Source organism: Hemiscyllium ocellatum, chromosome 36, assembly GCF_020745735.1.
Source record: "Hemiscyllium ocellatum isolate sHemOce1 chromosome 36, sHemOce1.pat.X.cur, whole genome shotgun sequence".
NCBI classification, from domain to species: Eukaryota; Metazoa; Chordata; class Chondrichthyes; order Orectolobiformes; family Hemiscylliidae; genus Hemiscyllium; species Hemiscyllium ocellatum.
The window spans coordinates 36,767,337-36,794,499 of NC_083436.1; the positions used below are offsets into that span (position 1 = coordinate 36,767,337).

Sequence of the window (27,163 nt, forward strand, 5' to 3'; positions counted from 1 at the left end):
AAGCCCATCTAATTCATGAACACCTTTTAGGGAAGGAAACCCGTTATTCCCACTGGTCTGGCTGACATGGGACTCCAAAGCAACAGCAATAGGCTGACTCTTCATTGATACTGGACAAGTAGAGATGGGCAATAAATGCTCACCAAACATTTGCATCCCCTGTGCAAATTAAAAAAAAATTGTAGCAAGCTCCTGATGTGACACAGATAAAGTCAACACGACATATGGTCAAGCTTCCAAGACGCAGTGGTCAATGGCCAAGGCCCTCTGTTTGTCGCCACGGTTACCTATGAACCTGAGTGTACTACTGGGTGCCCTCCCCACCTCTGGCCCCCTGCTGGAATTTTATTCCTCGCCTTCACCAAGACTGCTGACTTCCACCTCACCAATACTGCACATCTCTTTCGTTGCTCAAACCGTTAGCTCAAGAAATGATTATTCCAAAGCTCTGCTGGCCATCTCCCTGACCCTGATCAAATCCTCTCACCCACACTGACTCCCAGTCCAGCAGTACTAAGAGTTTTTAGTTCTCATCGATTTCTTCCAAATTCCTTAATGAGCCTCTTATTTCACACCTCTGTATCCTCTTCCCGCACTGACATCCCTGCATTCGCCTGATCTGGCCTCACTGACATTCCTGATTTCTGTCAAACCACCTGTCTTCCATTGACTTGGGCCTAAATTCAGCAATTCCCACTCAAGATATCTCCACCTCTTCTCAAACTTTCAAGGTTCGCCTTCAAACTTGCTCAGTACACTAAACTAATGGTAACTGGTGTGAACTTGCTGCCAGCAGAGTGTTTTACCTGATGTTACTTCCTGTAAGATAATGAGGCATGCATACTGCAGCATTAGAATCTAACAGACATTTATAACAACCAACAATTATGTACAAGCATTATATTGCTCAGACATCTGTCAGCTAATATTGAGCCATTAGGTTATTAGAAGAACCAAATTGAGGAGCATGCTTTCAGTAGAACATCATCCTTCAGGTGATCTGAGGTGAAATGGACATTATATCCTCAGATGACATGCTATGATGCAATGATGATACTATAAGCAATCTCTTAAGAGACACTACATAACACAAACTTGTCCTTAAATCTCTTTCTGTAACTCAGTGTCTAGATATTTGGCTGATAAGACACTTCACAGGAGTGTTTATGAATTCTTATCTATATAAATGCAAGTTATTACTCTTACAGATGTATTTAACCTTGCCGAGGTGTAGGCCACCTCACAGCTTGCTGTGTTCCTTGGAAGCCTAAAAACTGCTGCTCAAGTTCTGACAGTTGTCAGATAAATGCTTGTTCCTCAGCAATCTTCCATTTTAACAATCAGTGAAAGAGTTGAGACTCTGAAACTCTATTTAGCCAATGGATGAGCAGATTTAAAAACCACTTGTTAAATATTTCACAAAGTAAGTTCTACTCAATGACACTCAGGTGAAACAATAGCAGAGAACTTACCTTAAATAAAATGGTGACATTGGCCGATCAGCATCTTGCGAGCTGAAATACAAAATAAAACTTGTTTAAGGTAAGCAGCCGCTGTGAACTTGTTCAAAGTTAGGGTTAGTGCGTGATTTGGAAAGGAACTTGTACATGACGGTGTACCCATGCGTCTGCTGTCCTTGACTGTGAGACAGAGATGGCGTGTTTGGAAGGTGCTGTTTCAAGAAACTTGGGTGTTTTACTCCGTGTAACTTGTAGATGGTACAGGACCTGGGTCAGAGGGATATTGAGGTTTGGAGCTCCAGGTCTCTGCAGTGTTTAAATTAAGGAGAGGCCACTGAGCTTGAGCTGGGGTGAGGGGAGGTAATTTGGCTGGGATTGTCAGGGTGGGAAGGGAGGCATTGTGCTTGGGTTGGCATGGGGGGGGAGGGGAGGTAACAGAACAGCCCCTGGTCTTCAGATCTCTGTCCCTGGTTCTGAAGGGTACACATTACTGCCATTGTGTACCAGTCAGTGGTGAAGGGGATGAGTGATGAAAGCAAAAATTTGTCATATAGTTTGATCATCTTTTTATCAACCAGACATCTTGGTTATAATTGTCATCATTTAAATCTATTTTGATCTCAGCAGAAAATGATAAATAAATCAGTTGAATGTTAACCTACTGGCTTTGCCTTCGAACGTTACTGGATTAATTTCTATCAGATTTCTGGTCTGGTACATCACCAGGATACCATTAAGAAGTGGCTCAGTTACCAAACACACACAACACCTTTCTGCTGATTCAGTCATAGTTAGCAACCTCTCAGACTGTCGACAAAGGGTTCAAACGTTGTGACAAGTTTTAAAAAATTTGTCAAACTCTAATTTCATTTGGCTTGATAAATGTTCTGCCATGATGTTTGACAGTTTAATTGCTTTGCAGCATTTTGAAAGTGCACCACATCTGTATAAGTCTCAATTCAAACAAAGGACTCAAAACATTAACTCTGCTTCTCTCTCTCTCTCCACAGATATGAACAGAGCTTCTGAGTTTATCCAGCACTTTCTTTTTAATTCAGCTCTCCAGTATCTGCAGCATTTTACTTTTATTCTTATGTTGTGCAATGTTATCAACTTCCTTTGGCTGGCTTTGCTTGTTCAGGAACTGCAATGCTGGATGATGAAGAATCTCTGTATTATAAAGTGTACCATGTTGGCTTCAGACACTGACCAACAGTTGCTTTAAATGCATGTTTACTGTCTGCATTTTAATCAAAGCATGGCTTTTTTCGAACACCTTAGGATTTCATAGTAGGAGCGTTACAGCATGAGGAAGTGAAACAGGCTTTATTTTAATACTCGAGAAAAGCCAGCCTTATTGTACAGCCCTCTTGGGACACAGCAGTACACAAACAAGGTAAATTATGGATCTGACGGGGTTTTGAATTCTGTTGGTGACAAGACTATCTTAAGCAAGTGGCATCACACTGCAGAAAAATAATAACTTTATCTAAACATTTTAAGGCTGCACGTAGTCTACCGGGATACCGATTAATTTTAAGGCTATGGTTATTTCCACCACAACTGCAGGGGTGGCCACACACAGAACTCAAACTCAATGCCAGAGATGGTAGGGGTGTGTGGTCATAGCACTATACTTTACCCTTATTTCATTTGGCTGCTTTGAAGCCTCTGAAATGAATCACAGATTCAGAGGAGTGCCCCGAAAGAGCCCTCGGTGCCTCGCTACTGCCTCCTTTTGGGGCCCACTCCCTCAGCAAAGTGTTGAATGGGCAAGAGAGAGAGGAGGGTGATGAGATGATCGGTGATGAAAACAGCGAGGGAGTGTGACCAAACATGAGGCTGGGGGGAGGCGGGGGGGTGACCAGATAGCGATGGGGTTGACCCACTCGGACAGTGAAGTGAGGTGGTGACCAGATGATGAGGGGGTTGATCACTGGGATGAGGAGGGGATGGATCGTAGGGACAATGAGGGGGGTGTGACCAGACGGTGAAGGGGTGGATCACTGGGACAGTGTGGGAGCAGACCAATAGGTCAATGTCGGGGTGATTAGCAAAACAGTGAGGTTAAGCAGTTTTAAGGAATCAAATAAATACTCCACCACGTTGCGTCAGCCTTGGCCTGGTTTGTGGCTGCCTGCTGCTGAGTCAGGATGTCATAGGGTCAAACAAACATTCCTGAGATTGGATTACTGATTTGATGTGATTTATTCATTGGCATGTATATTTTGTTACAAAACACAATGAAAATCATTGTATGGTGCTGTCACTCTACTGCACCATCTTAAAACATAAAAAAAAACCAAACCAGAAATATATTAAAGCAGAAAAATAAAGGGAGTTGTATTTGAAGACCTCTTGTACAGAAGAGGAACTCTATTTATGTAAGTTTTTATTCTTTTTGTAACTAAAAATGGCACCAGATTGTGGCGGTAAAACACTTTTCACCGTATCTTTCGAGTTATTAGGGCAGCACAGTGGTTCAGTGGTTAGCACTGCTGCCTCACAGCACCAGGGACCAGTGTCTGATTCCAGACTCGGGTCACTGCCTGTGTGGAGTTTGCACATTCTCCTCATTCCTGTGCAGGTTTCCTCCGGGTGGTCTGCTTTTGTCCCACAATCTAAAGATGTGCAGGTCAGGTGATTGGCTTTGGGCAACTGCCCGTAGTGTCTGTCGATGTACAGACTAGGTCATGGGAAATACAGGGTTACAGGGAAAGGGTGGGCAGCTTTGCAGAGGGTCAGTGTGGATCTGATGGGTTGAATGGCCTGCTTGGGCTTCTATGATCATTTTGCCTGCATTTTGGTACCATTGGTGGTGTAAACTTCAAAAACACTTCACCAATGGATGTACAGAAAACCAGCACCAAGCCTGAATGAGGAAGCGTTAAAGACGATGTGTTGGCACTGGTTCAGTTGGTAACACCTCAATCTCTGAGGTAGAAAGTTGTGGCTTCATTTCCATTTCAGAGATTTATATCACAAATAAATTTGACTGCTCCAAGGCAGAACTATCCAAGATACTTTCTCTCAAATGAGATATTAATCGGAGGCTGTATCTGCCCTGAAGGATGAATGTGAAAAATTCAAATGGAACTATTTTGAAGAGGAGTTCTGGATGTAGGTTTGCTCACTGAACTGGAAGGTTCATTTCCAGACGTTTCATCACCCTATTTGGTGACATCTTCAGTGGGTCTCTGGGTGAAGCACTGTTGAAAATTTCTGCTTTCTATTTCTATTTATATAGAGGCCCATTGAAGATGTCACCTCGTAGGGAAACATCTGGAAATGAACCTTCCAGCTCAGCGAGCAAACCTACATCCAGAACCTCAACCTGAACGACAAATCTTCTCAAAACCCGCTAAGCAGAGGAGTTCTCCCCAGTATCCTAACCACAATGTATTCCTTAACCGAGTGAATCCTTGGAAGAGTATAAGGAAGTAGGAGTATACTTAAGAGGGAAATCAAGAGCGCAAAAAGGGGATATAAGATAGCTTTGGCAAATAAAATTAAGGAGAATCCAAAGAGGTTTTACAAATACATAAAAGGACAAAAAGGGTAACTAGGGGAGACAAGGGCCCCTCAAAGATCAGCAAGTCGGCCTTTGTGTGGAGCCGCAGAAAATGGGGGAGATACTAAATAATTAATTTGCATCAGTATTTATTGTGGAAAAGGATATGGAAGATATAGACTGCAGGGAAATATATGGTGACATCTGCAATATGGACATTTTGCAAGAGGAGGAAGTGCTGGATGTCTTGATATGGGTAAAGGTGGATAAATCCCCAGGACCTGATCAGGTGCACCCGAGAACTCTGTGGGAAGCTAGAGAAGTGATTGCTGGGCCTCTTGCTGAGATATTTGTACCATCGATAGTGCTGGAAGACTGGAGGTTGGCAAACGTGGTGCCACTGTTTAAGAAGGGTGGTAAAGACAAGCCAGGGTACTATAGACTGCTGAGCCTGACGTCAATGGTGGGAAAGTTGTTGGAGGGAATCCTGAGGGACAGGATGTACATGTATTTGGAAAGGCAAGGACTGATTAGGGATAGTCAACATGGCTTTGTGCGTGGGAAATCATTTCTCACAAAATTGAGTTTTTTGAGGAGGTAGCCAAGAGGATTGATGAGAGCAGAGTGGTAGCTGTGATCTATAAGGACTTCAGTAGGGTGTTTGACAAGGTTCTCTATGGGAGACTGATTAGCAAGGTTAGATCTCACGGAGCACAGGGAGAACTAACCATTTCGATACAGACCTGGCTCAAAAGGTAAAGACAGAGTGGTGGTGGAGGATTGTTTTTCAGACTGGAGGCTTGTGACCAGTGGAGTGCCACAAGGATCAGTGCTGGGTCCTCTACTTTTTGTCATTTACATAAATGATTTTGATGCGAGCATAAGAGATACAGTTAGTAAATTTGCAGACGACACCAAAATTGGAGGTGTAGTGGACAGCGAAGAGTGTTATCTCAGATTACAACAGGATCTTGACCAGATGGACCAATGAGCTGAGAAGTGGCAGATGGAGTTTAATTCAGATAAATGTGAGCTGCTGCATTTTGGGAAAGCAAATCTTAGCAGGATTTATACACTCAATGCTAAGGTCCCAGGGAGTGTTGCTGAACAAAGAGACCTTGGAGTCCAGGCTCATAGCTCCTTGAAAGTGGAGTCGCAGGTGGATAGGATAGTGAAGAAGGCGTTTGATATGCTTTCATTTACTGGTCAGAGTATTGAGTACAGGAGTTGGGAGGTCATGTTGCGGCTGTACAGGATATTTGTTAGGGCACTGTTGGAATATTGTGTGCAGTTCTGGTTTCCTTCCTATTGGAAAGATGTTATGAAACTTGAAAGGGCTCAGAAAAGATTTACAAGGATGTTGCCAGGGTTGGAGGATTTGAGCTATAGGAAGAGGCTGAACAGGCTGGGGCTGTTTTTCCTGCAGTGTTGGAGGCTGAAGGGTGACCTTATAGAGGTTTACAAAATTATGAGGAGCATGGATAGGGTAAATAGGCATATTCTTTTCCCTGGGATCGGGGAGTCCAGAACTAGAGGGCATAGGTTTAGAGTGAGTGGGGAAAGATATAAAAAGAAACCTATGGGGCACCATTTTCCACAGAGAGTGGTACATGTATGGAATGAGCTGCCAGAGGAAGTGGTGAAGTCTGGTACCATTGCAACATTTAAGAGGCATTTGGATGGGTATATGAATAGTAAGGGTTTGGACGGATATGGGCCGGGTGCTGGCAGGTGGGATTAGATTGGATTGGGATATCTGGTCAGCATGGATGGGTTGGACCGAACGGTCTGTTTCCGTGCTGTACATCTCTATGACTATGACTCTAATCAATACAGAAAAAAATTGACTATCTTTCGGATTGCTTTGCTATTTTTAGTCTGTATACATTGGATTCATACATTACAATCATGATTATGTTCCACATAAGTGGTTCATTGGCAGTAATATGCTTTGGGATACTTAGGTTTGTAAAAGGTTTTACAAAAATGCAGATGTGTCTTTATTTTATAATTTTACAGCAGCTCATTAAAGTACACATCATTCAATAATACCATGTTATAACTTCCAAATGAAATTTTTACACTCTAGCACTGGGGATCTCTTCCACCGTTAATTATGAAAACACATCAAATATCCCCCAAATAAGATCATTTGTCATGTCTATTATTATATACAACTTAATCCTGTGGTTTACAACTGTTGTTTCACATGACTGATCTTTTAAAGTTCAAAACAGCAGCTCTTTTGCTTGACAATTCCTGGCTGAGGTTTTGATGTGGAGGTGCAGGTGTTGGACACAGTTAAAAATTACACAACATGAGGTTATAGTCCAACAGGTTTATTGGAAGCATTAGGGCTCTGAAATCTAGTGCTTCCAAATAAACCTGTTGGACTATAACCTCATGTTGTGTGATTTTTAACTTTGGCTGAGATTTGTTGCTGAGGCAATCCAATGGAGGAGAAATTCACCTACAAGGAAGGCAGTGATGCCTATAACCAGGAACTGAGAACATGCAACTGAAAGCACACCAGATTGACATTCACAGATTGCAAAAAACTTTGACCAAACATTAGACAGCATAGGTTTAAGGTGAGAGGGGAATGATTTAAATGGGATCTAAGGAGTAACCTTTTCAGGCAGAGGGTGGTGCTTGTATGGAATGAGTTGCCAGAGGCAGTGGAGGAGGCTGGTACAATTACAACACATGTGGAGGTGCCGGTGTTGGACTGGGGTGTACAAAGTTAAAAATCACACAACACTAGGCTTGGAAGCACAGTAGCTTTCGGAGCGACGCTCCTTCATCAAGTGGTAGTCTACCTGATCAAGGAGCAGCCCTCTGAAAGCTTGTGCTTCCAAATAAACTATAACCTGGTGAACTTTTTTAACTTTGTACACATAAAAGGCACCTGGATAGGTACATGAATTAGAAGGATTTCGAGGAATATGGGCCAAATTCTGGCAAATGGGACTAGGTTAAGTTAGGATATCTGGTTGGATGGACGAGTTGGATTGAAACCGTGCTGTACAGCTCTATGACTCTAAGTCATAGCATTGTGCCGTCACTCTGTTTCTATCCTGTTGTCATAAATTGCAAGCTCAGTTGTGGGAGCTTGCTGTGTGCAAATGAACGCCTGTATTTTCTGAAGGTGAAGGATTTCCCGGACTGTGTGACATACTTTTTGATGCTTTGAGGTGAGAATGGAAGGCAAGTTATTTCTTCATCTTTACCCCTATGAGATGAGCACCTCTAAGTTAAAGTGGGGGAGGGGTGGGCGCAGAGAGCGATGACTTTGTTGAGAAATTCAGATGAGGGCACAAACTTGGAGTGGTTCCTGAATGCCACCTGAAACTCAAGACTGAATTACAGTCGTCTAACGTCCTCTCAGCTATAAGTTACATAACGGGTGCTGAAGGCAAACATGAGTATACATGACATGAAAAAAAATCTAATTTCTTAAGTTACATGTTTTTCAGGGGCGGAGGCTGTTGCTACTTGTTGCAAGAACATTTGAAATTGATGCGCTCCTTACTAGCATTACTATAAATCCCCAGTGGTATGCTAGAAATCAATTGTGGAAACACTCCTCCTCATTGAAAGAACTATGAGGAGATAGAGGCTCTGGGATTTAAGGCAGTGATTAAATCTGTCTAGAAAGGGTGAAACTCACTCCCTGCTGTACAATATCCTGAAAAACCGAAGAATCCTCTCCATACTACGAATATAGAATATAAATTAGAATTAAGTATAATATTGCAATCCGAAACAAAAACAGATATTGCTGGAAAAGCTCAGCAGGTCTGGCAGCATCTGTGGAGAGAAATCAGAGTTAATGTTTCAGGGCCAGTGACTCTTCTTCAGAACTGGAGCTTTCTTCCATTATCTTCGCCTTCGTGTCCATTTCTTTGGACAAGAGTCCTCTCCCCGTTCCACAGACCCCTTCACCCACCTCCAACAATCTCCCTCCAGCTGGACCCTCCTTCTGGTCGTTTACCTGCACTCAAATCGGTTCTTTGAGAACAGTCGATGGGACATTGGTCACCTCAATTTCTCTACTGGCCCTTACCCATTCCAAACCACCTCCCTGTGAACTGATTGCAGTCCTTGCTCTCAGATCCAACCCGGACTTTGTCATTAAGCCTGTCGATAAGGGTGGTGCTGTTGTAGTCTGGTGGAGTGACCTCTACATCGCAGAAGTTGAGTGCCAGCTCTCTTACCTCTACCTTTCTCCCCCGGACCATGACCCTTCCATGGAACATTAGGCCTTTGTGTCCATAACAGTCATCTGGTGATTCCCCCTCCGCTGTCTCCAAGTGGATAGTCTCCCAGCCACACACAGCTCACTTCTACCTCCTTCCCAAAATCCACACAAACAGGACTACCCCAGCAAACCTATTATTTCTGCCTGCTCCTGCCCCACAACTCATCACTTCCTGCCTCGACTCGTTTTTTCTTCTCCCCTTCCCATTTACATTCGTGGTTCCTTTGACACTTTGTCAGTTTCAGAATTTCAGAATCTCTAATTTGCGGTTCTTCAGCTGACTGCTCTTAACCATGGACATGCAATCCCTTTACATGTCCATACCCCATCAGGATGGTCTCAGGGCTGTCTGCTTCTTCATGGAAAAAAGATCTGGACCCACCAACCTCCTCCGCTTGGTCAAGCTTATCCTCACTCTGAAATACCTCTCTTAACTCTGCTCATTTTCTTCAGGTCAGAGGGGTGACCATGGGTACCCACATTGGCTCCAGTTATGTCTGCCTCTTTGTGGGGTATGTGGAACATTCCCTGATCCAGTCTTACTCGGTCTCCCATCCACAACTCTTTGCCTGGTATATTGATGACATCATCAGTGCTGTTTCTCTGTCTCATTCGGAATTGGAAAACTTTATCCATTTTGCTTCCAATTTCTAAACAGCTCTCACCTTCACCTGATCCATCTTTGACTCCTTCCTTCCCATCTGTGTCCATTTCTGGGGAGAGACTGGCTACCAATATTTACTACAAATCCATTGACTCCCATAGTTACCTTGACTATACATCCTCACACCTTGCTTCCTATACAGACTCCTTTCTATTCTCCCAATTCCTCTGCCTCCATCACATCTGCTGTGATGAGGCCAATCTCCACAAGGATGCCTCCAAAACTCCACCTTTTTCCTCAACCAAGGATTCCCTAGCACCGTGGTTGACAGAGCCCTCAGCTGGTTTCCGACCCATTTCCTGCACTTCAGCCCTCAACACTCCCTTCCCTCATGCAACAGTGATAGGGTCCCCCCCCCCCCCCCCATGTCCCACCAACATCCATATGCCATTTCTGCCATCTCCAGCAGGATTCCACCACCAGACACATATTATCTTCCTCTCCCCTCCAATGGTAGCATTCCGCAAGGACTGTTCCATTCAGGACATCCTGGTCCACTCTTCCTCCACTCCCAACATCTCCCCACACTCCTATGGCATCTTCCCCTGCAACCGCAGAAGGCGCAACACTTGCCCATTTACTTCTTCCCTCCTCACTATCGAAGGACCTAAATACACCTTCCAGTTGAAGCAGCACTTTATCTGCACTTCATTTAACATAAAAAGAACAGTAGTTCTGAAGAAGGGTCACTGGACCTGAAACATTGACTTTGATTTCTCTCCACAGATGCTGCCAGACCTGTTGAGATTTTCCAGCAATTTCTAGTTTTGTTTCTGATTTCCAGCATCCATATTTCTTTGTGTTTTTTTTAATCTGTTGCAACTAGAAATGCTGTTGATTTTGTAGAATTTAATCAAATTTGCAGCACACCAACAAATCATTCTATCCAACTGGCAGAAAAACCTTGAGGGGCTGAGTGGCCTCCTACTCTTCCAATGTAACAGCAATAGTGCTGTGTTTATGCTCCCATGATATTTCACCTCACCATATCAGCCTATCCTCAGATATCTGGTGGTGCAGTGATAGTGACCCTGCTGCTCCTCTGGTCAGAAACTCTGGGTTCGAATCCCTTCCAGGTTACAGAAGGATATTGCTGCAAATATGTTGCTGGTCAAAGCACAGCAGGCCAGGCAGCATCTCAGGAATAGAGAATTCGACGTTTCGAGCATAAGCCCTTCATCAGGAATCTCTATTCCTGAGATGCTGCCTGGCCTGCTGTGCTTTGACCAGCAACACATTTGCAGCTGTGATCTCCAGCATCTGCAGACCTCATTTTTTACTTACAGAAGGATATTGCCTATGGACTGACAATCAGCCTCAGTATCCATCCACCTATCCCCATAGGAGGAAAAAAAACCAATATGTGCAGCTACACAAAAAAAAATTCTGTACTTGTGGAGGAACACAACAATGCTGTGCATCCTAAGTGGTGAACTAATCACTTTAAACACAACAAATGACAAGATGACTGCTTGGCTTCAGGAATTTGCATTTACCAAATAATCATTTCTCTCTTATGCACTTGGCCAGATTCCTTTTGTTAATGCCATCCATCTCAGCTACTACAGGTTGTAATCACATTCTCAACAACCTCTGGGAAAATACGTTTCCCTTGAATTGGATTAACTGGCCATTTGCTGTGATTTATGGGCCCTGCTCACGTGGTCCCCCACATTCTTCAGCGTAACCTTGTTGATTCTGAAACTTTCTATCTGGTCACCTCTCCACTATTTTAAGAAAATTCTAGTTTCTTTCCTTTCAGACACCATTAACATGAACATAAATATGACTGCTCAACATGAACAAGGAAGCTATTCCGCAGATGATTCTTAAGGTCTCCTGATCTCAATCATTTATGGAATCAAACATGGATTCAGAACTTGACATGAACAAAGTATTCAGAAGATTGCCTAAACAGGCATGATTAGATTAGATTACCTACAGTGTGGAAACAGGCCCTTCGGCCCAACAATTCCACACTGACCTTCCGAACAGTAACCCACCCAGACCCATTTCCCTCTGACTAATGCACCTAACACTACAGGCAATTTATCATGGCCAATTCGCCTGACTTGCACATCTTTGGACTGTGGGAGGAAATTGGAGCACACAGAGGAAACCCATGCAGACACAGGGAGAATGTGCAAACTCCACACAGTCACCCAAGGCTGGAATTGAACCTGGGATGCCGGTGCTGTGAGGCAGCAGTGCGAACTGCTGAGCCACTATACCACCCGAACATATTGACACATCTTTTTCAAATCAATTCCTAAACTTGGACAAGTTAAGATTTTGAGGCCTATATATCTTCAGATCACTTTCTTGTTCAGATAAGACTCATATCGGAGTCAAAACTTGACTTTATTTCTTTCTCCACAATTGTCAATTGCCAATTGTCTGAGATTTCCCAACCATTTCTGTTTTGACTTCCTGCAATTTATTATTTCAAGGACACTAAACAACTATGCTTTTCCTGGAAGTGCAACGTGGAATGAAATTAACCAGGGAAATTCCACAGAAATTGCAGTGGAAAGTGCTATCCTTTATTCTGGGATTATTGAGGATTTTACAGACAAAATTAAGACAGAGAGGAATCCCCTGTGGAAAGTCAGCCCCCCTCAAATAGAGGGTTCTGTATCTCTCTCAGCTTGTCTAGCACACAATGGAGAAAAGTGACACTTTCAGAAGCCAGCGTCAGTACCATATTACCAAATCCCTATAGTGTGAAAGCAGGACATTCGGCCCATCGAGTTCACCCCTTATTTCCTCATGGAAATGGAAAACCCACCTAAGCCCGAAACAATGTGGGAGGGAACCCACACAGATTAGGGGCAAACTCCACACAGTCACCCGTGGCTGGAATCAAACATGGGTCCCTGGCATTGAGAGGCAGCAGGCCTAACCACTGGGACAACATGCCGTCTTTTCAGCTATACTGGAGAAGTTAGCCTTTCCAAAGCTCTCCATGAAGAAGATGGCAGCAACAAGAGGGAACAGAGAAGTTTTGAAATCCTCGTCAGAAGTGAAGAAGTTCCTGAAGGGTCAACTCAGTGAGATCTCAAACCCAACCACGCAGTCTTCAGGGGGCACTTCTCGGGCGTTCCCTGGCTTTGGAGAGGGAGGGATGGATGAGTTCGGGAATGCTTCTGTCGTGTCTATGTGAACTCAGGCGTAAAACGGGCAGAGTCACCCACCCCACCGCGGGTAAAATCGGAGCCAGCCTATACGTTCACCTTCAGTCTGTCTCTCCCCAGCCCATGCTCAATGGTAGAGCTCCCCCTGCATTTTCCCATCTCAGATTTACCATGAAAGATGAGTTTGGCTTTTCATTAACAGTTAAATATTGCAAGGATTCCAGATGCTTATAAATGGGTGCGAGGATAATGATTAGGAGTAAACACTTTCACAGAATCCCCACACAGTAGAAAGTACTTCGGTCTCGTTACATTTGTTTCTGGCCACAATGTATCCAACTGCTGTCTCATACAACAACACGGGGTTAGGGAGAGGGGAGGTGGAAAGACGAGATTAGAAATTACAATAATTTACAAATTAACCTCTCTGTATTCTTCAGCATCACCCCCCCCAGGGCTTTAGACCAGGACTTAATACAAGGCGTCAATATTTCATTTATCTTTTGTTACAACAAAACATTGCAGAAACTGGCGGAAAATTTCAAAGAACTGAAAAAAGACTAGAAATAGACATATGAGTAGAAAGAGAATCGAAACCTCGCGAAAGTCACAGTGTTGCTGGAAATCACACACGCCGCGTTTAAACCAAAACAACACTGAACGGAGGCATTAACTTCAGGAGAAATGGGAATAAAACCCGTCTACCTTCGCATTGCAGGCACAACTTCACACGCCATGCTCTCGATGAGGGACTAGGCTGGAGGAGGGTGACGGATAGGGACTGAACGATTGCTGCCCAGAGCAGTGCTTGTGGTCAGGGCAACTGGTTATATACAGGGGGGTGGTGCCGAGCCAGGAGAGAGAAAGAGAGAGGAGGGCTACTCCAGTATACTGTCCTCCAACAGCCAGTCCTCTTGCAGCACCGGCGATCCACAGTAACGCCTCGTTGACCTCAATGCTAACAAACCCTTTTGAGCACCCCTCCCCAATGCCGTTTAACACCCTGCCCTGGAGGCGAAGTTCCCCACAGCAGACTCCCCATTCAGTCCAGACATGAAAACAAACGCTGGAAACATGTCTGCAGGTCACGCCACCTGGTCCAGTTCAGCTTCTGGTCAATAGTAACACACTATAAATACCCCGGGGGTTATCAGTGACTGGAAACTGAACTGGACCTGTATGTAGCTACAAGACTTAAATTCTTAATTTTGCAAGGAATTAAGGGATACGGGAAGAGTGCGTGTAACTGGCGTTGAAATGTCCGAGAGCCATGATTGAATGGCAGAGAGGACTCCTATTTCTTAAGAGCACGCCAGAAGCTGGAAATTCTGCAGCATCAGCTCCTAACCCTCCCCCCCCAAAACCAGTCTGCCACCTGCAAGACACAAGGCAGAAGTGAGATGAGATACTCCCCACTTGTCTGGATAGGTGAAGCTCCACTGACAGTCTCAAGGATTAGATTAGATTACCTACAGTGTGGGAACAGGCCATTTGGCCCCCACCCAGACCCATTTCCCTCTGACTAAAGCATCTAGCACTATGGGCAATTTAGCATGGCCAATTCACCTGACCTGCGCATCTTTGGATTGTGGGAGGAAACTAGAGCACCCGGAGGAAACCCAGACAGACACGGGGAGAATGTGCAAACTCTAAACAGTCGCCCAAGGCTGGGATCAAACCCGGGTCTCTGGCGCTGTGAGGCTGTAGTGCTAACCACTGAGCCACCGTGCCGCCCAGATTTTGACAACAGCCAGGACAAAGTTGCCCGCTTCACTGTCACCCCACAACATTCAACATTCACACCCTTCACCACAGTGTACTATCTACAAGGCAGGCTGCAGTATCTCAACACGAGTCCTTCGACAGCACCTTTAAAACCCGTAACCTCTATCACCTGGAAAAACAAGAACAACAGATGCATAGGACTACCACCAAGTTCTCCTCTTAGCCACACACCATCCTGACTTATAAGACCATAAGACGTAGGAGCAAAACTAGACCATTTGGCCCATTGAGTCTGCTCCACCACTCATAATTTATCTGATTATCCTCAATTCCACTTTGCTGCCTTATCTCCATAATCCCTTGATTCACTTTCGGATTAAAAATCTATCTGTCTCAGTCTTGAACATATGTAATGACTACGCCTCGACAGCCCTCTGTAGTAAAGAATTCCACAGATTGACTACCCTCTGAGAGAACAAAATCCTTTTCATCCCTGTTGTCAATGAGTGACTCATTCCTCTGAGATTACACCCCCTCTCTCAAACAACCCTTCTGCATCTACCTGGTCAAATCACCAAATGACCTTGCATGGTTAAATAAGGTCTCCTCCCATTCTTATTCCACGGAGTAGGGGTGTAACCTACTCAACCTGCCCTAGTAAGAAAACTCCTCTAAACCTGGAATCAACTTTAGTGAATCTTCTCTCGTCTACCCCCAAGATCTTTCCTCAGAGAAAAAGCCACATTATTCCAAGTGTGATCCAACTAGTGCCTTGTACGGTTTTAGCAAAACCTCCTAATAAAGTTCTCAACTGGGGTAAGGCAAATTTTGATGGTATGAGATAGGAACTTTGAAAAGTTGATTGGAGTAAACTGTTCACAGGTTGAGGGACAACTGGCAAGTGGGAGGCTTGCAAAAGTGAGATAACAATATTTCACAGACCTGTAAATGATAGGGCTGGTGAAAGAAGGGAACAATGATGAATAAAGATATTGAGGCTCTGCTCAAGAACAAGGAAATTTCATTAGGTATAGACAACTGGGATCAGGTAAATCCCTTGAAGACTTTAAGTAGTGTAGGCGCATTCTTTAAGAGGGAATTCAGGAAGGCAAAAAGGGGATATGAGATAGTCTTGGCAGATAAGGTTAAGGATAATCCAAAGAGATTCTATAAGTACATTAAGAGTAACTAGGGAGAGAATAGGGCCTCTTAAAGATCAACGGGGCCATCTATGTGTGAAATCACATGAGATGGGAAAGATACTAAACAAATATTTCACATCAGTTTTTACAATGGTGAAAGAAATGAAGGCTAGGGAACTCTGGGAAATAAATATTGATGTCTTGAAAACAGGCCACGTTACAGAAGAGGAAGTGCTGGTGGTCTTAAAAAAACATAATGGTGGATAAATCTGTGGGATCTGATCAAGTGTATCACAAGATGTTGTTGGAAATCAGGGAAAGAATTGCGGGGCCCTGCAGCAGCGATATTTATATCATCTACAGCCATAGGAGAGGTGCCAAAAGACTGGAAGGTGGCTCATGTGCCTTTATTTCAGGAAGAAGAAGCCATTCTCTATTTAAACAATATTTAGTCGTACTATTCATCCTGCCAAAGTTAATTTTCCCTTGTTACATCTCATCTGCCAACTTATTATCAACCAATTTAACCAGTCTACATCCCCCCGAACAGTCACTGTGTCCTTCTCACTAATTTTTGTATCATCCACAAACTTGGGTGATGGTGCATTCACTTCCATCATCCAAGTCATTAATAGATATTGTAAATACTTGTGGTCTCAGCATTTGCTGCCTGTGACACTCCATCCAGAAAATGGCTCTCTTACCTCAACTTCCTGTGTTCTATTAGTGAACCAACCCTCTGTGCGTCAACTTACAACTACATTGCCTGTTCCATCACTGTCACTAGGTTAAAATCCTGGAACTACCTCTCCAACAGTACTGTGGGTGTGTCCACACCTCAACACCTGCAGCAATATCAAAAGGCAGATCATCCACACCTTCTCCAGGTAAATAGGAGCCAATGATATCAATATCCTATGAATTTATTCTCAAAGTTCTGTGATAATTTGCACATTGAATCATAGAGGCAAATGTGAGGACTGCAGATGCTGGAGATTAGAGTCAAGATTAGAGTGGTACTGGAAATGCACATCAGGTCAGGCAGCATCTGAGGAGCAGGAAAATTGACGTTTCGGGGATTCCTGATGAAGGGCTCCTGCCTGAAACATCAATTTTCCTGCTCCTCGGATGCTGCTTGACCTGCTGTGCATTCCCAGCACCACTCTAATGTTGACATAGAGTCATAGAGTCAGGGAATTTAGAAGAATGAGAGGAGATCTGATTGAGGTATATGGGATACTAAAATGGATTGACAAAATAGATGTGGAGAGGACGTTTCCTCTTACAGTCAGAGAGTTATAGAGAGTACAGCATGGAAACAGACCCTTCGGTCCAACTCGTCCATGCCGACCAGATATCCCAGCCTATGTCCCACCTGCCAGCACCCGGCCCACATCCCTCCAGACCCTTTCTATTCATATGCCCATCTTGTGGGGCAATCTCAAATGAGAGGCAATAGTTTTAGGATAAGGGGCGGCAGATTTAAAATAGATGAGGAGAAATTTCAAAGGGCTGTGAATCTGTGGAATTCACTACCTCACAGAGTCGTGGATACTGGGACATTGAGTACAGTTAAGGAGGAGATAGGCAAATGTTTAATTAGTAATGGGTTAAAGTGCTATGGAGAGTAGGCAGGAAAGTGGAGTTGAGGTTGAGATAAGATCAGCCATGATTGTACTGAATGACGGAGCAGGCTCGTGGGGCTGAATGGCCTACTCCTCCTCCCAATTCTTGTGCTCTTATTGCATGTGCAGCATAGGCTGCTAGAGTGGAGGAAAAGAGGGAGATTGTTCACAATGAGCTCGGCTGCACTGCTCAGTGGTTAATATCGATCTTAGGGATAGCAACCCTCTGGAGTGGTTTTGGAGTTCCCAGATATGAAGGATTAAACTCCGAGAAACTGTGCGATTGCCCCAGAAAGCAATTCATGTGGGTGATTCAACAAAGTGTAAATTTTATTTTTGACAATTATTTATAATAACATTGGAGAAGGATCAAAAAGTAGATGGGGTTGGGCATTTGGAGGAGGGATGTTTGCTGATAGCAATTTCAGTTCACAATCAAAGTCGACACCACTCACTGGTCAGGGTCTGAGCACAGCCAGCAGGAAAGATGAAAAACAGCCGGTGTCTTGTCCATCAAGTTTATGAGAGCAGCCAGGGGTCACCACAATGTCATTTTGCCACTCCCCCAAAATGATAAACACAGATGTTGCGTTTGATTTTGACTATGCGAGGCATTAATAAGGCAGGAGTGCCCTCAGAATGGAATCAGTCACTTCATGTTCCCTTGTCAACACTGATTTAGGGGTAACTAGACAATTCCCACACCAGTCAGTTCCAGTAATGATGGGAGGAGAAGGATCCAGCAGTGCTTAAGTCTTTAATATTTTGGGGTGGGGTCACTAGGCAGATAGCATTGGGAGAGCTGGAACTCTGATGCTAACAAACAATGATCAGAACTACTGGCACCACAGCACAAGCCCACCCTGTATGATCGTGACCATCCCCCACAACTGACAGCAGCTGGTAAATGTGCCTCAAAATCTTGGGGCAAGTTGTCACTGCTGGAGTTGATGAACAAGCAAGACACAAAATTAATCTAATGCAGTGCCCATTATTCAAGGCTCCTTAACACCAGATCTAGAATCCTCATAGTGTAGAAAGAGACCATCCAGTCATAGAGTCACAGAGATGAGGACAGAGCGGTGGATGTGATCTATATGTTCTTCAGTAAGGTGTTCGACAAGGTTCCCCATGGGAGACTGGTTTGCAAGGTTGGTTCTCATGGAATACAGGGAGAACTAGCCATTTGGATACAGAACTCGCTCAAAGGTAGTGATGGAGGTGGTTTTTCAGACTGGAAGCCTGTGACCAGTGTAGTGCTGGCTCCACTACTTTTCATCACTTATATAAATGATTTGGATGTGAGCATAAGGGGTATAGTTGGTAAGTTTGCAGATGACAGCAAAATTGGAGGTGTACCTCCAAAGAACTCCCACCCAAACCTCATTAGCCAACATTAACTATGGCCAATCCACCTGACCTGCACATCTTTGGACTGTGGGAGGAAAGTAGAGCACCCAGATACAGGGACAATTTGCAAACTCCACAGAGATAGTCACCCAAGTGTGGAAGTGAACTCAGTTTATTGGTGCTGTGAGATAGTAGGCTAGCCACTGAGCCATTGGGCCAGTCAGATCTAAGTTGAAAGCTTATTCGGAGTTTCCAGCATTTGTTACAATCCCTACTCCAGAAGGATAAATAATGACTGGGGCACCAGAGGACACTCGCCTGTTTATCTACTTTGAAAGAGTAGCAAATCTCTCACACCCACCTGTGAAGGCAGTTGGCATTGGTTTAGTTGTCTTATATGAAAGGTAGCACTGAGGCACTCCATCAGTACTGCACTGAATGTGAGCCTAAACTATGTGAGGCGAGTTTCCAATGCAGTACTTGTTGCCACAGTGTTCTGACTCAGAGATGAGAAAGTCACAATATGAATGCAAGTTCATTCCTCTCAGTTGACATCGCTCACATGTATAACACTGAAGCCCTCCAGATGACTTTAACATTTAGACTCAGATCAAAACAATCAACATTTCTCTAAGGAGCAGTTTACCCAATAAGCAATGAAGGTCTAGTCCTTGGAATTATGTAGTCTCTTGACTGCCACCTTCCCAGAGCCACACATTGAAATAGCAGACTCCATAAACCACAGGCACTGTTGAACCATTGGACAAAGGTCAGGATGTTCCTCACTGCTATTTGCTACCTATTTTTATTAGGGCATGATCAAATTTTAAATGCTCCTCAAGATTGACAACTGCTGCTAATGCCCTCAGAGAGCTCATCGCATCAGTGTTGAAGTAATTAAATATTGGCATGTCATCCCGCTCCATTCCAAACTGCGTTTACAGATCAGGTGTTGTGGAGGTTTCATAACCTCAGATATTCCAGGAACTGTTCTATTTTTCCTTTGACTCATATACTAGTTTTAGTTTTGTTAAAGTTGTGCATAAGTCTGCAGACTTTCTGGTGCATGTGCGGTAATCAGAGATGCTCCAGCGAATAGCTATTTAAAATGGAACCTTCCAAAGAAACACAATTCGGATCAGGGTAGGCCATTCAGCCTATCAAGCCTGCTCTGTCATTCAACCTGACCATGACTGCTCCCCATGTCCCTTGACACCTTTAGCCTCGGGAAATGTACTGCTTCGTAAAAAATACTCAGTGACTTGGCCTCCACAGCCTTTTGCAGTAGAGAATTCCACAGCCTGACCAACCTTCGAATGAAGCAATTTCTTCTCATCTCACACTGTAAGGGCCTATCACATGTCCCGAGACTGTGACCCCTTTTTCTGGACACCCCCTGGCATAGGAGGCATCATTCCTGCATCCAGTCTGTCCAGCCCTCTCGGAATTTATGCACCTCAATTAAGATCCCCTCTCATTTGTCTAAGCTCTTGTGAGTAGGAGCCCTGTTGACCCAGCCTCTCCTCGTCGGACAAATCTGCCATCCCAGTAATCATTCTGTTGAACTTCTGCTGCATTCCCTTCTCATCAAAAACATCCTCTAAAAATTATCTTCCATTCATCAAGAAGCAGCTGGAACATTCCGGGTATCACTGCTGAGGATAGAACTGAGATCTTTGGAGAGAATGCAGAAGAGGTTTATTGGAATGGTTCCAGGGATGTTAAAAACTGGAGATGTCTGACTGGGGAGCATAGAAAATGAAGAGGTTAACAAAGGTCTACTCCAAATCAAGGCAGGATGAGACAGGACGAAAAGAAAAAAACATGTTTCCAATGGCTGAGTGGTCAGTAGCTGAAGGACTCAAGATTTAACCAGTTTTGAGAAGATTTGTAGCTCAGGTTGAGGTTCTGGATGAAGGTTTGCTCGCTGAGCTGGAGGGGTCATTTTCAGACGTTTCGTCACCATACTAGGTAACATCTTCAGTGAAAGCGCAGCAGGTCAGGCAGCATCCAAAGAGCAGGAGAATCGACGTTTCGGGCATGAGCCCTTCTTCAGGAATTCCTGAAGAAGGGCTCATGCCCGAAACGTCGATTCTCCTGTTCTTTGGATGCTGCCTGACCTGCTGCGCTTTTCCAGCAACACATTTTTCAGCTCTGATCTCCAGCATCTGCAGTGCTCACTTTCTCGTGGAACATCTTCAGTGAGCCGTCCGAAGGCTCACTGAAGATGTTACTTAGTATGGTGACAAAACATCTGAAAATGAACCCTCCAACTCAGCGAGCAAACCTACATCCAGTCAAGATTTAAGGCAGTTGGTAAACGAATTAATGACAGCATGAGAAATAAATTCTTTGCAATGAGTGGATATGAGGGGCATGGATAGGATAAATAGACAAGATCTTTTCCCTGGGCAGGGGAAGTCCAGAACTAGGTAGGTTTAGGGTGAGAGGGGAAAGATTTAAAAGTGATTTAAGGGTCAACATTTTCAAACAAAGAGTGGTGCATGTGTGGAATAAGCTGTCAAAGGAAGTGGTAGAGGCTGGTACAATTACAACATTTAAAAGGCATCTGGATTGGTATATGAATAAGAAAGGTTTAGAGGGATATGGGGCAAGTGCTGGCAAATGAGACTAGATTAATTTAGGATATGTGGCCAGTACAGACAAGTTTGACTGAAGGATCTGTTCCCATGTTGTACATCTCTGTGACTCTATGATGTAGAAGCCACTATCCATATGGTCACAAATTCAGTCATTACAGGGGGTAGTATTGGAGAGGTCTGGGGGAAGAATGGGGCCATGGACTAACTGGTCTGCTCTTCAAAAGAGTTAACATTGTCTTAATGGGCTGAATAGCTTTATTCTGTGCTTGACTGTTCTAAGAACAAAACAAACCACTGGGTATTCTCTGATATGAAGGCACAGATATATCGTATACACATACAGAAAGCACTGGGGATTGATTCTCAAGACGTGAGTGCTATTGGCAAGCCCAGCACTTACTGTCCATGTCCAGATGCCCTTCAGAATGTGGACCATCTTCTTGAAACCCTGCAGTGTATGTGGTGAAGATGCTGTCAGGGAGGGAGTCTCAGGATTTAACCCAGCAGTGAGAAAGGAATACCAATATACTTCCGAGCTATGACTAGGAGGGAACTCGGTTACAATCATGTTCTGAAGCACCTGCTGCCCTTGACCTTCTCAACAGTGAGAGTCTGGAAGTGCTTTCGTAGAAGCTTTAGCGAGTTGTTGCAGTGTATCTTGTAAACATTGCAAACTGCAGCCAAGGTGTGCCAGTGGTGGAGGAAGTGAATGTTTCACCTAGTGGGTGAGGTGCCAATCAAGTGAACTGTTCTGTCCTGGCTGAACTCCAACTTGTTGAACGCTATTGCAGCTGCTTCCTACCAGCGAAGTGGACAGTAATCAGTACTACTTCTGACTTGTACAAAGTGGGTATTGTTGACGGAGTGGTTTTGGGAAGTGGTGAGACGTGTAACTTGCTGCAAAATACCCAGACTCTGATCCACTGACAAAAATGAGTCATGAAGCCTGGGAAATCAGCACATTGCATAAGTGACATGCCAGCCACAGGGAGCTAATAGAAATGTGTAATCTGAATAAACTTCAGCCAATTAAATGGCTTGATTCTGTACTTAGTTGGGATTGTTTGTGACGGCAATCACATCTCGGTAGTTGTGAAATTTCAAACCTGTCCTGAAATTAACTAATACTTAGCCTTTTTTCCGACTAAATACTGCCTCATGCACCGGGGTCAATGACAGTGGTGACAGCACTCACTTCTGCATAAGAACTTTGTGCATTCAAGACTCACTCCAGAAGACTTGAGCCCAAAACCTAGGCTGACACTTCACTACTAAAGGAGCACTGCATCATTGGAGGTACTAGCTTTTCAGTCAGACACTAAATTGGTCCTTGCAGATGGAAGTAAAACATTCTGTGGAACTATTTCAAAAAAGAGCATGGAAATTCCCCTGTGTTCCCAGCAATTCTTATCCCTCAACCCAACATTACCAAAACCAGATGGTCTGTCCATTATCTCTTTGTGGGATCTTGCTCTGTGTGATTTATTTGTTGCATTTCTTACATTACATCTCAATAGTGCTGTTACGTGCTTCAGGACAATGTAAAAGATACAGTGAACAAAGAACAGATGAAGCTAAACAGGCAAAGAGGTGTTGGCAGTGTACACGACACTCAAAGTCAGGAGCCTTAAAGAAGACCATTAAAACTAGACAGCCAGGTGATAAGGTAAAGTCATGCTGGAAATTGGAAATAAAAACAAAGTACAGGAAAAACTCTCCAGGTCTGGCAGCTTCTGTGAAAAGCGAAATAGAATTCACATTTTGAATTTGATGATTATTTGTATATGATGGTTTCAAAGAGACTCAAAGTAATAAGATAGAAGTGTTGGGGTGGGGAGCATTCCAGAAGGAAGAGGCAGTGGTTCAGCCGTGGTGGACAGTAAGGGTGGGGGCAAGGATTTCAAAATAAGCACGGTCAACTTGGCAAGGCCCAAGGAGACACAACTGGAGTTAAGTTCAATGGAAAGGAGTTGGTTGGAGGTACCAAGCCAGCAATGTTTGAAGGTTTGGCTCGGGTCTCAGCAGCAAAGAGAGAACTTCACAGTGCTTCACAGAGAATGGAAACAGCCTTGGAGCTGGGGATAGGAGTTGAGCAGGAGGGTCTTTAGAATGGTTCCGAAAACTATTTTTCTGGATCAAGATAAATAAATCTTGTGATTTTCTGTTCTACAGGTAAAACGTGTCTCTCCTTCAGGGGCAAACATGTTTGTCAGAATATGATCCCTTTAAGAAGCTAAAATAGCAATCTATCAAAACGAAGGCATGGAGGGTCTATTTTTAAGCTTTCCAAAGGTCAACTTGATTTCTTCCCCATTTAAAGAAGAATTCCATTTCTCAAGTGTTCTAGTGAGGATGAGAATCCAGGATTTGAATGGTAGGTTCCTTGTGAGCAACATTTAATTCCAGTTCGCGTGCCAACCGCCTGTGAACAGGAGCATCACAGTCTTTTCAAAACATGGAACAGTGAGCTGTGAACTGGGTCAGCTTTCTCTTACTGTTCAATGTGAAACCTCAATACCTTTGGACGATTTTCAGATCAACACTATGGCACTCTGTTTTAAAATCTGGAATTTCCGAGTTCTCCGAGCAAAGCCACATGGATAAGAAAGGTTACCTCTTTTAGGTGTTTGCTGTGACACAGTCGGTACCATTTTTGTTTACAAGTCGAAAGGTTGTGGGTTCTAGCCCTACTCTAGTAACCTGAATGTAAGATGCAGTACAGTATCGAAGGAGTACCGATGGGTTGCCTTTTAAAAAATTCATTCACGGAATGTGGGCATCGCTGGTTCGGCCAGCATTTAGTGCCCATTCCGAGTGGCCCAGAAGACAGTTAAAAGTTAACCACATTGCTGTGGGCCAGACTAGGTAAGGATGGCAATTACCTTCCCTAAAGGGCATTAGTGAACTCAGATGGGCTTTTCCCCCAACAATCAATTCACAGTCATCATTACATTCATAATTCTAGATTTCCATTGAATTCAAATTCCATCTTTGTCCGTGGTGAGATTCAAATCCAACTCCCCAGAACATTCCCTGGATCAACAAACCAGGGGTAATACGATTGCCTCCCCTTGGAAACGGTGTTAAAGCCTGCACTCTCAGGCACAACATCATCAAAAGGCCATGTCACACAGAGTGAAAATGAAATAAAAATACTTTGCCTTTTGCAAAAGTAAAATACCCCAGGAGCACAAAATCCAAAATGAAAATAGGAAAATCAAGGAAATACTCAGGCTGCATCTGTGGAGAGAGAAACAGAATTAACATTTCACGTCATGTCCTTTCACTCTGCTTTTCCTCTCCATAGACATTGTTAAACCTGTGCATGTCCTGTAGTCTCTGTTTTAATTACGTTTATGGTGCAGCGTTCATGAACTTAGGACAGTCTAAAGGACGTTTGCAGAACTACTTTTGAAGGGTAGTGATGAAGAGAAAACAGGCCGGTGAATTTGAACACAGCACAATTTCATGAAAATCAAAGAGATAAGTGACAAGTTATCCTGTCTGAGTGACATTGGTTGAGTGATATATATTGACCAGAACAGCAGGGATGATTCCAGTGCTGTCGGAGATTGTTTACGTTCACTTGAGAATGTGCATAAAGCCTCAACCAACCAACAGCACTTCCAGTGGTGCAGGAGCCTGTCAGTATTGCACAAGAATGACCTTCAATAAGCCTTGACCCCTGTCTAGTTCTGAGGCTAGAATGCTGTCCACTGACACACAGCTGACATCAGGGCAAAGGCTCAGTGTCAGGTTCTCAAGTAAAGACCAGCAGTAATAAGAAGACAGCACAGAGGGCTGGAAATGTTTCCTGAGGTTCGACAGGCAGCTTGGAACTTGAGATCCCTGTCTGTTTAGCTTCGATTTTAATTGTCTCACCACTAGCGGTCGTTCTTTCTGCTATTGAGGCTCTGAACTCTGCAATTCCCTCCCAAAACTTGCTTCTCTCCTGCTTCCTTTCTGCCTTTTAAGGGGTTAGGGGCCCCTCAAGCCCATTCCATCATGGCTGATCCAAAATTATTCACATCCACTTTTCTGTGTTGTTCCCATAGGCCTTGATTCTCTGACTGATCAAAAATCTACCTATCTCAGCCTTAAATACAAGAACTCTGCCACTGTATCTCTCTGTGGCAAGGAGTTCCAAAGACTCTCAACCCTCTCAGAGAAAAAAATATCTCCTCATCTCAGTCTTAAATTGGCACCCCTTCATTCTGAGACTAAGTACTCTGGTCCTTGACTCTCCTCTCAGCATTGTTGTAGAAAATCAAACTCAGCTGGGATGAAATGAATCACTTGTCAGATTCTGAGACTGAACTATCACAAATTCTGAAAACATTCGCCATTGTTTTCAATAGGGATCTTGGAAATATGGAAACTATCTCCATCAAATTTGAAAATTAAGGATAAGATGCAAGCAACATTCCTATCCCATTCCTTATCTGAGGAAGGAAGGAAGGATATAGAGAGAGTGCAGCAAAAGTTTACAAACTGATTCCTGGGATGGCAGGACTGATGTCTGAGGAGAGATTGATTGGTTAGGATTTTATTCCCACGTGTTTAGAATCTTGAGGGGGAGAGATCTCATAGAAATCTATAAAATTCTAGCATGACTACAGCCCTCAACAATTGTACCAAGAATGTACACAAAGTGGTGCCTTTAAGGGTTGTATTAATGAGAACGTGCAGTTAAACGGTCAATCCTGTGTTGTACTGTTCTATTAAGACAGGTTAGATGCAGGAAGGATGTTCCTGGTGGTGGGGGAGTCCAGAACTGGGGGTGGAGGGGTGTCATAGTTTAAGGATATGGGGTAAACCTTTCAGGACTGAGATGAGGAGAGGTTTCTTCACCCAGAGAGTAGTGAGCCTGTGGAATTCACTGCCATAGAAAGTGGTGATGCCAAAACATTATGTCTTGTTAAGAAGGAGATAGAGAAAGCTCTTGTGGCTAACGGGCTCAAGGAACAAGGCGAGGAGGTGGGATTAGGGTACTGAGCTCAATGATCAGTCATGATCATGCTGAATGGTAGAGCAGACTCAAGGGCCAAATGGTCTACTCCTGCTCTTATCTTCTCTGTTTCTATACGTATCAACAAAATTCCTCTCCCACTTGTACAGTCACATGGATATGGGCCCAACTTGTGTCTTTCTTCATATGATAAACCTTGCATCCCAAGTGAAGCACTCAACAATTCTTCGAGATGGATCAGCCATCTGTTCCAGCGCACACCCGGACAATTAGACAGTGGTTGTAAAAAGTAATAACGTAATCTTAGATTTACGCGATTGGCAGAGAAGGTGACCCGCCGGCTATTCGAACCCCACAACCAACTTGGGCTATAAGGCCTGATGAACTGAACGCTGAGAAACCCAAAACTGGAACTGTGGGTGTTTACAAACAGCAAAGATCAGCACAGAAAACAAACCGCAAGTCCAAATTAATCCAATCTGGACCTTGTTCAATCCGAATCCTGGCCTGACCAGTTCGGGGATTTTAAGAATAGTGTTTCATTGGTAACTGCTTTGTTTCAAGGCAGCAAATTTCCATGTCAATATTGCTTTTGGGTCTGGCCAATGAGATTGTGTTTGTTCAAATATTTTGTTTGTAAAAAGATTTGGCATGTGTTATTCAAAGTGTTGAAAAACAGAGTCAAGGCCTAACACTACCCTTTTTCCAAAAGATAAGAC

The 27,163-nt window shown here is 43.9% G+C and overlaps 1 protein-coding gene across 4 annotated transcripts in view; it reads right to left on the minus strand.

Moving 5' to 3' along the window:
* The window catches only part of fam13a (family with sequence similarity 13 member A), a 212,307-nt gene that overhangs the window by 58,820 nt on the left and 126,324 nt on the right, over positions 1–27,163 (minus strand). For all 4 annotated transcript variants that reach the window (XM_060851700.1, XM_060851701.1, XM_060851699.1 and 1 more), the window contains one exon: positions 1,473–1,514. In XM_060851700.1, coding sequence (XP_060707683.1) covers positions 1,473–1,514 — 42 coding nt within the window. The remainder of the gene's footprint in view (positions 1–1,472; positions 1,515–27,163) is intronic.